The sequence below is a fragment of the Calidris pugnax genome, unplaced genomic scaffold (genome assembly GCF_001431845.1).
Source record: "Calidris pugnax isolate Ruff unplaced genomic scaffold, ASM143184v1 scaffold31, whole genome shotgun sequence".
In the NCBI taxonomy this organism is placed as follows: Eukaryota; Metazoa; Chordata; class Aves; order Charadriiformes; family Scolopacidae; genus Calidris; species Calidris pugnax.
Genome location: NW_015090786.1, coordinates 16805 through 31208, shown reverse-complemented (window position 1 = coordinate 31208; position 14404 = coordinate 16805). Strand labels below are relative to the sequence as shown.

The 14404-nt window shown below is 39.3% G+C and overlaps 2 protein-coding genes across 2 annotated transcripts in view; one reads left to right on the top strand and one right to left on the bottom strand.

The window, feature by feature from the left end:
• MCM9 (minichromosome maintenance 9 homologous recombination repair factor) overlaps window positions 1-14404 on the top strand; it is a 45322-nt gene that overhangs the window by 14817 nt on the left and 16101 nt on the right. The window lies entirely within an intron of this gene.
• ASF1A (anti-silencing function 1A histone chaperone) lies at window positions 3570-12141 on the bottom strand. Its single transcript, XM_014966484.1, has 3 exons — window positions 11990-12141; window positions 7609-7785; window positions 3570-5334 (listed from the first exon to the last, which is right to left on the bottom strand). Exons 1-3 carry the CDS (start codon window positions 12002-12004, stop codon window positions 5122-5124), a joined length of 405 nt encoding a protein of 134 aa, XP_014821970.1. The 5' UTR covers window positions 12005-12141; the 3' UTR covers window positions 3570-5121.

Sequence of the window (14404 nt, the reverse complement as noted above, 5' to 3'; positions counted from 1 at the left end):
TCAGTATCCTAAGGTACACAGGACACTGAAACTAGAGATATTTTTCACTGTTTGTAGATCCCCAAACTATCAGTGGGCATTCCCTAGTTGATATAGGCCAAAGGAGTGCCAGAGAAGTTTTCCACTGTGTATTCATACCCTGGCCCTGATAAGGTTATTCACAGAGATGCAGCCTTTAGGCCACTTTTCTTGGATCTTCACTTCTATCACAAGATTCTTGTTTTCCTGAATAGTCATAATTATACATGAATTTGAAGTATTTTCTATCAGCGTGTACCTTGAAAGTATCTTCCTAAGCACATGACTTTATTGGCTGTTCCTTCAGCAGTTGAGCCTCAAGTTGAAGGAATGAATTTTGAAGCTGTGATCAAACCTCATCAGAGATGTACCACATCTGTAGCAACGTCTCATCCCTTGCAGACCCTTAAATTCCCTTAATTTCCTCTCAATAGTGCTATTCTGAGATAGCTTTGTCCCAAAACAGCACTTACCTGCATGCAAAAGATTATTTGGCCACATACATAACTGTCTTCAGACATTTTGGTCCGTTCATATACCTGTATCTGAAGACCTGAAGTTAGGATGGACAGGAACTACTGCAGGAGCAACACCTTCATCATGTTGGCTGGAAGCTTCAGATTTTAATGCGCTTCTGGCATAATACATCCAGCCAGGCCTTCATCAGACCTTTTCATCTGCTGTTGGAATGGCAGGCATTTCCAGCACTTGATTTTTGGATGGATATTGTATGTCTGCAGGATTCCCTTTACCATACCATAAAGTCCCTCCTTCTTCCCAGTTTCTATCGGTGTAGGTCTGCCACACCTTTCTAGTGAGACAGGACAAACTGGAGGACCCTCTTGTGTTGAGAGGTAGGCCTCCTTATCTTGTGGTCATAGGGTGTTTTCGAGAGAGACGCAAGTGTTCCTAAAAAGTTCCTGACATTTCAGCCAGTTCTTAGCACTGCTGATAAAATGCAGCTGTTGTCTCTTACCTCTGGTGTAGCCATTTGCTGCACACACACCTCCTTCCTCATTTTTTCCTGTTTGCAGGGAGGGCAGGCACATCCCTCTTGCCCAGCCGTGCCTCCCAGCCAGCATCACCAACAGCTGGGAGTGCTGAAGTGTATCCTCCCTCCCTCCCCTCCTGAAAGGGCCTCTGCTTTCTAAGTTCCAGATACCAACCCGGGGTTTGCCTTTAACAAAGTGACTCCAGCTGGCTCTTCTTCCTCAAACATTCTTCTTTGCCTAGACCAAAAATCAAGCAAAAATGCCTCCACCTGTCTTCTGCAGCCCAGCTCTCATATCACACACTACAAGACCAGCTCTTAAGAAGCAGAACTTTAACTGCAAGCATGAATACAAAAGGGAAGGCCCATCGTGAATAGTCCCCTCCCCACTGCCAGCCTTTATAGGTAGTTGTCGGTTTTGTTGCATCTTCCCAGCTGGCACCAAGCAGAGCCCTCCAGTGACAGGAACAATTAACCCATTCTGTGGCTGTCAAAAAAATGAGAGAATCTGCAAGCTTGCAGCCCACTGTGCTATGGATAAGGGGTAGGGTAGTTAAGGGAGCATGTGAAGGATCTCCTGCAGCTGCCTGGACGGAAGCCACAAGGCTTGGTTAATTCTGCTCTTTTTTGGTCTCCGGTAAATGAGGATTTGCCAGGAGTGTCCACAGTGTACATAAGGTGGTTTGGGTTTTTTTACCTTGTTCCTCCCTACCACCATTTTCAAATGGCAGTGGACAATCTTTATACAGCTGCAAGGGACTAGCCTCAGACTTCCAGAAAATCAGCAGTTGAGGCCCCTACAAATGAAAATAACCAACTGTCAGATCATCAGATTTCTCTTTGTGGCTTTGTAACTCACATCTCAAGAAGGCAGATTGTCTGGCAATCTATAAACTAAGCTACTGTGGTTATTGGAAGCAAAGTTCTGAGGTGCCGCAGTCTTGCAGGTTCATAGTAAGGTTTGGCTTTTCCAGTGGAGCTTTACAGAGCCCTTGGTGAGGTTAAATTTCACCAGCCTCCATTACCATGGAGTTGGAGCCATTTTTCGCTTGCTTCAAATTTGGGCGTGTCACAGTAATTCAGACTGAAGGTCATGCATGAATAAATCACAGTGACTGTAAGATGAAGGGACAAGTATTTTTCAAGCTAGATGTAAAAAAAAACCCACTCATGTTTTTCATCCCTAATGTTGCCTTGTCTGATCCGTTTACTTCTTTGGACATGAATAACCTCTGATAAGCATTACGACAATCTTCTAATGGAAGCCAGTCTGTCTACCTGAGGTAAAAATACAGCGTGATGCATCACCAGTCCTGCCAGTATAATCTGTAGCGTTCCCTTGCATCTTGGTGGCCCCTGCAAGTGGAGGTTTGTGGGAAGGTGAACTCATCCTGGATACTGGAACTGTAAAGCTGTGGTGTCTGCACCAGCCGTCCGTGTGTCATGCACATAGCCCTGCTGTTTCAAAACTTTCAGAGATCAGGGACAAGCCTTTACAGAGATGACTTACATGCTCTGTATCTTTAATACCACAAAGTTTTGTGCTTTGATGTTACCTTATGAGACCTGAAGCCTCCAGAGTACTGGATTTTGGCTTCTCAAATTCCATGTCTCTGGAATGTGATTTTTTTCCAGGAAATGTGATATTCCGAAGGCAGTGCGTATGAACTGCTAAGATCGGGACAAAGCTGTAGAAGACCTGAGAGGCATCCAGTCTCTCAAAAAGCATAGAAAGACAGTTTCTCTTGCAAAGATGAGGTACAGGTGTTCTTCTCCAGTTTCCACAAAGCACAGCAGGGTTATTCTTTTTTCCTGTAATTGGTGGGTCAGGTATATCTAGGATGTGTTAGTGTATCGGGTAAGCTGGTGCCAAATTCTACTGCAGCATCGTGCCATCTGGTCTAGCTTGAAGTTTATTGCATCCAAGTTGATGTGCGCAGTTGACTTTTTTTTTCTCCTAAACAGAAAATATATTTTCACTTTCTGATTTCTCCAAATTATTTGGTTTGCTGGATGATGAAGTTTTGTTGACTGTTCTGTAGCTGATTCTGCAATAGCAATAATTGCTTCCATCACTTTGTGGCATATGCTTCTAAGCAGCCTTCATGCTATTGATGGATGGACTCGGGTCACGGCTTTTACTTGATCATGTTTTCACTTGAATCCTCGATAGGCACAAGGGTTTGAAGTACAGTAGCCTTAGCTCCAGGCAGACTTCCTTAGCCTGCCACTCTTTCAGCAGATGACCGAGTTATTTCCATGCTTACATTTAAGAGATATCTTAAAAGAGATTTATAAATACAACAATAAAGTACATGAAAAATCTCAAAATGTTACTGTAGACCTTAAAGTTGCAACGTAATTGAAAATCAAAAGATCTTCCTTAAAAGTTCACAGAATTTCAGTCCTCAGCTGAAGCAACTGCTGGTTTGGGAGACCAGTTCTTTCTGTTAAGTCAGACAGGTATTAATATTTTTAAATTGCCAGTCATCATTTTAAACAGAGATTTTCAAAAGCACACATTAGAATTAGGGTTCCAAATACTAATGGATTTCATTACTTTTTTTCAGCTGCCCCATGTACTGCTGAGTTTCCACACAAGAAACAAACATGCACGCACATTCCTTTCTGATTTAAAAAATATACATGTTAGAAATGAAGAGAATTTCACTAATGACATGGAAAGGCAGAAGTGCTAACTGCTTGGGACATCTTCATCCTTATTAGAGGATGCAGAAAGAGAAGAGACAGTGTTCTATTTTTATTCAGACCTATACTGTCAGTCATCGTGAAATCTACCTTTTTTTAAGGGCCTCCAACCTACAAGGGTTCACAGTTTGGGCAATTACTAGTAACTAGCAGAACTATATTCTGGTAATCTGACATGACAGATTACAATTTTAAATGCACATACAGTCACAGTAAATGTATAAGGCTGATGAGGACTGGAAAAACTAACTCAATTGTTAGTGTCATAATAATGTCTTAAGTCTTTACAATTTACTGCCTAGTTCTTTTTAACTTCAAGGACGCCTGCGGTAACAGGGATGTCTCAGTGCAAGAGCTTCAGGGCAGGCAATGTATTCTTGAGTGTGTCACACCTGCCACAACAACGTTTGAATCTTGATTATACCAGGGTAGAGAGAAGTTTTAAATTCCAGATGTTTCAAAAAACTGAAAGCAAGCATCTAAATTCCTTATTACTAGTTAAAAACACTACAAGATTTAAGTATACCTGACAATAAATGTACCAACCCAGCAGTTGAACATAACAATCTTGCAGAAGAGCATTTTTTGGCTACTTATTCCTTTTGATGCTTAAATTTTCTAGTAATTGCTTGAATCCTTCCAACTGTGTGTGCCATTTGGGTGGCTGAAAAAGGGTTCTTTGCTGAGATATATCCACCCAAATTCACATGAAACATTGTCCTTAACAAACCACAGTTTGACTGAACAGCAGCAGCAGGAGATTTTTTTTTTTTTTTTTAAGAAAAAAAGTCCTAAAATCCAAGATAGCAGATGGTAAATCTCAAATTGCATGCTTTAAGTAACAAGTATGTGCCTTGAAAGGAAAAGAAGCTTGCACCTAAAATTATACTGTGCTGCCTGCTTTCACAGCAAGAGGACATTTTTGGACTTTTTTTTTTTTTGAGATACTTTTTTCTTTGCACTTCATCTAATGACAGTTTTGTTCTTAAGCTGCTATTAAAGGGCACTTTATATTTGGCAATCTGGATATCAGAGACGAGGACAGGGCATTATTCCTTCATTTTGCCTGAATGTTTTAACTTTACAGTTTTTTTTTTAGCTTTTAATAATGCTTACAAAGTAAAGGGGGAGGGAGGAGAATAGGTATGTACACTTTAATCGAGTTTGGTTTAGACCACATAGAATAACACATTAGAGAAAAAAGGCAATTACTTAAAAATAGTTGTATTTATATTCCACAATTTGCTCAAATACTGTTTTTTTTTTTATAAACTTTCTACAGGATGTTTTAAAACAAGTTCTTCACATTGCTTGTCAACTATGTACTTATGGAATTTGAGGGAAATAGTTCTGGTTGTTTTTACAGTTTAACACATGTACAGTACCAAAGCGATGGTGGTTAGTCACATGCAGTCCATATGGGATTCTAACATAACATTTAATGAGTTTTCTGATGTTGACCACCCCTTCGATGCTGAAGGTAATGCATCTGTAGAAAGCAATGACTGTAGATTTGGGTTACTGCTCTCTGCATCTTCCAGTTTTTCAGTGTTGTCCTCCCAATTAATGTGGAATCTCGTGACTCTGGGATTAGATGCCAAAATATTCCTTTGAAGCTGGGAGAGAAGAAAATACATAGATTATGCAATGTGTACATCTCAAACTGGAATTCACATGCATATAGATTTCCCTCCACCCCTCTTTTACTTTCTATAGCCTTGTATGTATAAAACAATTTGTTTAAGAAGGCAATTAATACAAATGTAAATCTATAGCTACTATCTATGGATCAGAAACATGCCTACAGGCATTCTAATTCATTCATTAACTCAAATATCCTATCAGCAATTAACTCCTTTCTTAAGAGGATATTTTTAACTGAACGTGAATTCAAGGCTGTACGAGAACTCTGCAAGTGAAGTGCAAGCGTTTATTGTTTTAACCAGCTTTTAGGAAAGCAAATGACTACTCCCACAAAGATTTTGCAAACCACAGTACTTCATAAAAATTTTGCATCAACTTTATGGTCTTTGCAATAATTGTATCGATCCCATCAACTAACTGTCTTTACAAGTACAGCCTTTTCTCAAATTAAGTTACTGTGCTTTAGATTGATTTCACTAACTGAATTTTAATTTGTGTACTAAAGTTTTAAAGTAAAAACATTACTTAGATTTGGAAGATAGTAACATTGTGGCAGTGGACATGCCTAGACATTAGTCATATGTTTCACTGTCATGGCTGGCCTTCATTTTCCTTTGAAGACATGCAGTATTTATTTATGCAGCAAAAAAGAAAATGCTCACTTTTAATCTTTCACCATTTTCAAGATAATAGTTAACTCTGGAGGATGGCAACCTACCACCATTGGCCACGCATTATTAAAGTTAAGGCTGATCAGAGGAAAAGCTTGCTTTGGTAATAATGCTGACTTTATTTTCCAGAAAGTGCATGCTCATTAAATATTTCCCAACCCCTTATGCAAACTAACAAGATTTTTTAACCTAGTAGGTTCTATTACCCATCAATTACAATTAAATATCTTTAATAACCTTCCATTCTATTTGTATTTTCAAATTGTGTCCCAAAGTTTCATTAAGGACTTTTTATACAAATACATGATAGCTTTTTCTGCTCTTTGTCTTAGAAGCAGAGCTAGCTTTTTACTTAAGCAAATAAGAGAATTAAGACAAGTTAGTTCTAGGCATTTCTAAATTCAAGTGCTTAAAGGACGTCAACATTCTGGCATTCACACCCAAAATAACAAGTACATGATTTAAATGATAGAAAAAAGAAAGGAACAGATTATAAGTTTAAGAATCCTCAAAATTAACAGTGATTTTGAATTTTGAGAACATCCTAAGCATCTGATCCCTGAAAATTAAGCACAGAAAATCATTAGCAACTTTCAAAACCAAATTTATGTACCCATTCAATTTAGTTACATTTGAAGATCACTTTCAGGGACTTTGGAGATTATCTCTGCACTAGTTGTTGCAGCACAGGCATTATCCCATTCATTTCTTCATATATCCAGTCATATAATTCATGCAAACTTGGGAAATAACAGAATTTTCACCATCACACAACTTTGGAATGGAAGTATGTACACATGTACGTCAGCTTTTATAAAGAGAAAACCCAAGTCCACAAAATCTTCCATGAAAAAAACCCCTGGATGCTGTGTAGAACCTTGTTGGTTTATACAGAGTCTGCCTCAGTAGAGTATTTCACAGGATTTTGACTACTTTTTGATATTTAATTGATTCTCCTCCTCAAGGTATTAGGTTCCAAATAATTCTATTTCACATCATCTTTTAATTCTAGTCCTGGTTTAGTTCTTACCATGAAGGATATCTATATCTAAACTTAATCTATATACTTCCTTGGTCAAGTTGTCTATTGATTGGATAATCATTCAACCTGCTCTTACCAGGTTACTCCTCTTATTTTATACAGAGCTTGTTCTTCAGTTTCTTTGTTACTGTTTTGGAGAAACTGCAGCTCTAACACTAGAACAGCTGGATAACAACTGTGTTAAATTAATATTTAAAACTTAGTTCCAGGTTGACTGGCCTGTTTTTTTGAAGAACAGAGCAACTTTGTTAGCAGTGGTGCAGGTAGAAGGAACCCAACAGTTTATTTCACACAGTCAGTATAAAATAACAACGAAGTCCAGCCAAGGCTCGGAGATTGTTGCAGGCTTCTCAATGTTCTCCAAGTTTATGGCAACTACATGGCACCTGCGGTTTGTCCTCCCGAGTCTTTTCTGTTATTTGATGGCTTGTCCCATGCACTTTATGGAATCACTTGGGGTTTGGTTTTGTTTCTTAAAAACCTATGCCTAAAAGCGTAGCTTTGATATGTGACTAGAACAAAATATGTCTTACCTTAGAAAAATCTGGCTTTACTGGTGGATTCTCTCTCAGTTCTGTTTCGGTATATTCATTGTTTACATAGTAGCCAACTCTAATAAATTCTTGACCTCGATAGGTGCAGGTGATTAACACAACTGTTACACCTACTGCATCTGCATCTGGAATAAGCCCCGGGTTAGGTGCGTCAGCCTAAATGCAAAAGGAAAAGATGAATTAAAAAAACATCAACACCACATGCATATCTAGCAGGGGAATATTAAATACTATGTCTTAGCAGCTGCGTAGTGACTGTATTTAAAACTGTTCTTCAAGTTAACCAGAAAATACACCTGCTTTCACAACATCATCCCTGAATTTAGGACGCTATCCACTAGAGGCAGAATTACTTCGAATACAGTAATAGTGTGTGCTGACATTTCTTGAGAAATACAGGCTGCAATTTATACTTCAGCAGGAAGAGCTGGGACAGGCTACGGTGAGATTTGAGCTGTCCCACAATTTTCTAGGAAAGGAATAAACTCTCTCGCCTCTGTCCACATGCCTACATTTATTAATATGTGTGCAGTTAAATGCATCATTGCTCTAAGATATCTGACATATTTTCAGCCAGGATGCACTCCTAATGGGCAACTCTTACAATCTTTCTCAACGTCCTTAATTACCTTGGCTCTGCAGTTATTAATAATAAAGTTTGCCTCATAAAACGTGGTTTACATCAGTCCCTTAAAATGCTTCCTAACTACACATTTATTGATAAAATGTGATGCCTCATTCTGCCGTAGGATCTAAAGTAACAGCAATCTAAGCATAAACGAACCCACTTTGTATTTGCAAATTTACATGAAGATCTGAAGCCAACAGTGAACACCTGTGTTGCAAGTACAAGTTGGTTTTAACAGCCTGTGTTACAGTGGTTTGGGTGTAACAAATATTGCCTTAGGGCAGAGGACAAATGGCATTAATTCCTGCTGTCCCTCTCATCCCTACTTTTCTGTAGTATTTATATGCTCCAGCACTGTGAAATTTGGGAGCTCAAGGTCATGCATCATTGGCTTCTGCTCTTTGCTACTTTAATTCTAAGCCTTCAAACCAGTCTAGCTTTTTATAATAAGCTGCAGGCACTTTGCAGAAGGATGAGATGACTCAGAGCTCTCAGGTACAAATACACTGGGGGGAAGGAGAAGCAACCAGGGAAATTAGGTAGAACATAACTTCCTCCAGCCCTAAAGGGAACAGAAAATGACCAAATGGCTTTACGCAGGCACAGGGGAATGGAAAAGATGACCAAAGAATAGGACAAGTGTAGAAGTTTGAAGAAATCACAAGAACTGCCAATAGAGATGAAATCACTACTTTATTCAGTAGTCTTGTTCTAACAGCGCCCAGGACCATTTGATTACATTAAATTCCACAGTGGGCAGCTTTAGAAAAATATATTCCACTTAACCTCCATGGAAATCAACTCACACCCTAATGCAGGATTTTAGTTTTGCAGGCTCCCATTGTCATTTTGTTTTTTAATTCCTATGCTACAGTTGTGAACCCAAGGAAATACTCCGTTTTAATGCTACTTAACTCTCAGGAATTGTTTTGCTGAGTAGAAAAGACAATGAACACTGTTTAAAACTGCTTTCTTCTATCAAGTTTGGAACTTCCTGCCTTAGATGTCAGACCTCTTAATTGCCTGAGAAACAAATGATCATACACAGGTGGAAGAAGAGCTTGCTATAACCAACTGATAAGTGAGCAGTTGCAAACAGATATTTCAGCAGGCAAAGAGAGGCAGTAGGATTAACTTTTACACAAAAATCACTGTGATGGTATGCCATTTTTACTCTAGAAATTACTTAAGAATTTTATTAAATCACTCAATGTATATGTTGTCTTGAATTATCTTGCTTTTCCACGATACATTTATTCACATAGCTATTACTGCAGAGTAGCTAAGTTAGTGTAAGGTCATATCCCCACTTAAAGATAGTAAATTATTTATGTGCTTATACTCTCAAAAAGAAGCTTCTGTGAATTTATTACAAATCCCCAAGTGCATAGAGAGAAGAAATCAGGTTTCACTACTTATGTCTTGGTATTTATAACCAAACAGGCCAAGCTGTGGGCCTTTAATATTGAAATTTTTGTAAGTGTTTAAAAAAAAAAAAAAAAAGCTGATCATGTAAGTCTGAGAAACAGAATGGTTTTCCATCTTTCTATAAGTAAGGCTGTTTTCCCAACCTGATACACAGCTTCTTTTCAACAAAGGTAGTTTTATCACCCTTGGTATTTTAGCTGTTTAGTACTCCATTTTACTTGCTGCTTCGGCCATTTTCTTATATAGAAAAATCTCCACCATATTATTAGCTGAAAATTTCATATACTTCCACAAAGATCCCTTCCTGTGCTGTCCTGAGTGAACGCAATCTCTTTTCTTCATGCTCTACACCTCCTGCAGTTCTGTGCTTTGCCCCTCTCCAGCCTTCCCTCGCAGGGTCTCTCTGTCTCCCGGGCTGTTTCAGTTCAGGGAATGAAGCAGCTTCGCTCACCAGCAAAGGCTTCTCGCAGCACTTTGGGGTTTGGTGTTTCCCGTCTAACACATTCGCTGAGCCCTACCCTCACCTGAAATCCAGTGCTTTTGAAGACTAACATACTTTGATTTCTTATGGAAGTACTGTTGATCCAAGGGATTTATAACACAGGAGTACTGACTCTCCTACAGGGCCTATTCCAATCTAACCAAAATGTCTATGTATCTACTCCTAATTTAGCTGTAGTGTCATTTATAACTGGGATACAATTTATGAGTCCATCCTGCAGAAACTGCAAGACCAGTATATTTAATTTTCAAGGCTTTCCTAATCATACAGCCAAAACATGCCTTTTTAGGCACCTGCCTCCTGCTCCTTCCCATCACCATCAACAATGAATCTTCGTAACTTAATTAAAAACAGTGCGTCTTTTAAATTAGAAATATAAATGCCAGCTGGTTTCTCTGGATATAGTGCTACAAGGTGGCCCCTTTGTGGGCAGCAGAGGATCACCTATGTCTGAGCAATTAATGCCGTAAGCTATAATAGCTTGGTAATGGAAGAACTGTTAATAAATGATGCATTTGTTACACATCTCCTTTATTTGTAGTGTGGAAAAATCTGGCCCAGCTCCAAAACCAGAAAGAACTGTTTCAAGACTGATTTGCATGGATGTGGTTGATAAACATAACCTCCAGCTTAATCCTATTCCTTCAGCCTGTCCTACATGAAAGTTTCCTGGAACTTACAGGATTAATCAAGATGCCTTACAAATGCTGATATTATTTTAAAACAGTTACAGTAACTGTGAGAAATAAGAAAGTATAATCATCAGCACTTTTTTTTAAAAAAAGCTTATACTCCAGCATGCATTTGGCATTAAATAATTAAGTGAATTTATAGCATTTGGGAAAGTAGCATGGTTCTTATACAATAAGCTATACTCAGTTGCAGTCTGATTTTTCTGCTCAGGAGCTCTGCTCTCAGTTTACAAGACGAATACTAGTATTTTACAATAGATAAAAAAGTAAGCTAATTGTAGGTTTTATTTAAAAAAACAATAAACCAAAACAAAAAAACCCCCAAAAACCTTCCGCAAGAATTTAGGTTCCCCCCTCACCGACTTAAAATGGAAACAAGAACAGGCTACCAGGCTATATAGTGCTGCACTTTCCCCATTTTCCTTCCCTTCATTATTCCTTCTTAGTAACTTTTGGCTTTAACAGCAGTATTTTATAGGACTGTCACATGCTCCAGAGTTTGGACAGTCTTGACCTACACACTTGTGTCCCAAATGCCTGCTATTTACCATTGGAATTCTATCTAATTTTACAAATTGCTTTGTTGTGATTTAGCGTGCTTAGCCAAACAGCATGGCTGAACATTTGTCTTGCCAAACAGAAATGGACTCTTAACTGTTGTGGCTGAGTTCTACAATTAATTTGTTGGCTTGATCTTCTGAAGGTGTTGTCTACATTAACCTAGTGCCTCCTGATTGTCTGAACCTGCCGCCACTTGCAGTAGAGTTAAGCCTGATGGTGCTCATGTAAACCAGGTAACTGGTTCTCTTGCCGAGTGATCTAGAATATATTTATAAACTAGATTGGTCAAAATTATCAGTAGCTACAGGAACAATGCTTATATCACTATCTCTAATTATTGATACCACAAGTGAAAATATTACCATGGAAATATCAGAGGCAAGAAATATCAGCTCATGAAGAGACTTTAAAGGAAGGTGTATCATACTTTAAGAGCTGACTGTAATATTTTTCTGGCTTGTCATTGTTTTTCAAGTGCCTATTAGTTTGGTACAGTCATCTTTAAACAAATTAACACAACCCTTTTAGAAATAGTTAAATCAAACTTACCTGAAATACAAACATGTGTCTGCCTGCAGGAACAGGTCCTACTAAAACAGAGTCTAACACCTGATCATACTCTTCACTTTCAGCTGAACCCACATAAATTATTTTCCACTCCAAATCTACAGGAAAACAAAAAAGAAAAAAAAATTAAATAAGCAACCCTTAACATTATTTTTATTTACAGTTAAAGGACTTTGGCAACAGGCCTAAAATAACATGGATTTGTCTTCACTGGGGAAATGTATCGATGCCTGCCCCAGTCCTCATAAACCAGACCATCCCACCATTCCTCTCCAGTCAGTTGGTACTGCAGGAATCCTTCTGTTTTCATAGGTTAATTTTTAAATTTTATCCAGAGGACAGGGCCCATCTCCTTGTTGGGAGCAAATGGCTGAATGGGTTCAGCACAGGGCCGATGCCTATATCGCCTGTAATGCACTGCGCGCCTCCAATACTGACTCTCCTCCCAGAAAGAAATTCCCACCCTCCACATACACACCTCACGGCTTAAATTACACAGATCATGGAAAGTAGTTAATCGAGTAAGAAAACCTACTGTGTAAGCACCAGGCACACTAACTGTATGCCCCCACTCCTTCACACGTAACTGGTGTAACTGGAGGAGTACGTGAAACTGTGACAGCATGATTAGATCATATTCTGATCAAAGATATTTTGGTGCTTGGATTTTATCCACATCCTGAAATGGAGTTACAGGCAAAAAAAAAATAAAAATGTAGTATTTAGCTTCTTAAAATAAGGCACCAAAATGAAACATTTCTTACAATTCAGTTTTTTCTAACGTACCCTTCTCCACCACAGGTGTTTGGAAGTTGAAACTGCAAATTAGTACACATTAGCTCTTCCTGGGCAAGCTTTTCACTTTCACTCTTTGATTCAAAAGCACATGCATAAATACACATATAGAACTAATCTTAACAGACAGACTTGGGTTTTTTTTTAAAAAAAGAGGAAAGAAGATCGCCATTACAGAATACTATGACTAAGTCTTTTTTTTTTTTTAAGTGAAATCTTCGCTTTGAAACTGTACCTTAAAAACTTACATGGTATATTTAATATTTTTTGTCCTTAAGAACGATGCCCAGATTATCTATGCAAAAGCACCAACCTGTACTCTATTACATTGACTTTATTAGTATTCTTTGCAAAATCCAAAAGCCTACATTATGGTTTCTTGATGCAGGAATGAACCAATCACAGAAAAAACCCAGCACTTTAACAGAACTTGGTTGCTTTAGGATCCTGTAGTATTGCATCTGTCTTTCCTCATTAATGAATTCTTCTTATCGTGTTTAACATCAACGCAGGTATTGGGGGTTTAAGGAACATAATTAACAGGGCTTGGGAAGGGATTTTACTCCTTTGTACAGCACAGCACAACTGGCCATATACTGCATCAGAGGCTTTATTGACCTTGTAAGCACGTAGTACTAGCTACTACAGGCTACTCATCCAGGACAATTAAGGACCTCTGTTGTCAGCATCTGAGTGTAAGTTACTAATTACAAGAAATGAGGACTTTAAGGCTAAACTGCTTAAGATTATCACTCTATCATGTGCCACTATTCTAGGAGAACAGTATAAAGTTCAGCCTAAACCAGTAGTGTTTAATACTAAAAAAACTGAGTTTTAAAAAATAATTGTTGATTATACATTTAATATAGGTTGATCTAAATGTTGTTAAGGTACCTTGATACAGAATAACAACTTTACAGAAAAAAAAATGGGGGGACTGAAGTTCAAGAATTTAATTTCAAGGTCGGCAGTACACAGGACTGGCTGAAAACAGCACAGTAAATAGATGTATTAGCACTTGAAATCTAAGGCAAGGACAGCATATTTTTCATCGAGTATAGAAAGGCTATGTTTAATCTCCTTTTTAAACGTGAAAGATAGCAGTGCTCACCCTGAATTTACCCTGTAGTCTAACTCCCATCGAGGCGGGGGAAGGGAACCGAGAGTTTTGCATTAGACCCTCTCTAATTCTTCTCATCCCGATTGTCCGGGATTAACTCTAACGTAAATCCAGGACAGCGAGGAGCACATCTCCTACAGCTGCGCGCAGCTGGAAGGCAAGGCCTGACGCCCTGTGCCCAGCCCGGGGGACCGATGCTGTGCCTCGGCTGAGGCCGGGCTGACCGGGGAGATGCCGCCCGGGGACGGGCGCGGAGCACACCCGCTACGGGCAGCTCCCGGTAACGCCTCGGCCGGTGGTAGCAGGGCAGGGGACACGGGGCAGAGGCCCTTAGGAAACCCCCAGGCTCGGGCGAGACTCCCCGCCGCCGCGGCCGTCCCTCCCGAGGGCGCTGGGGCAGAACAAGCAACCCCTCCCCTCCCCGCCACCGGCACCCGGCAGTAAGAGCTGCGACAGGGACCGGCAGGGCCCGCCGACTGCCA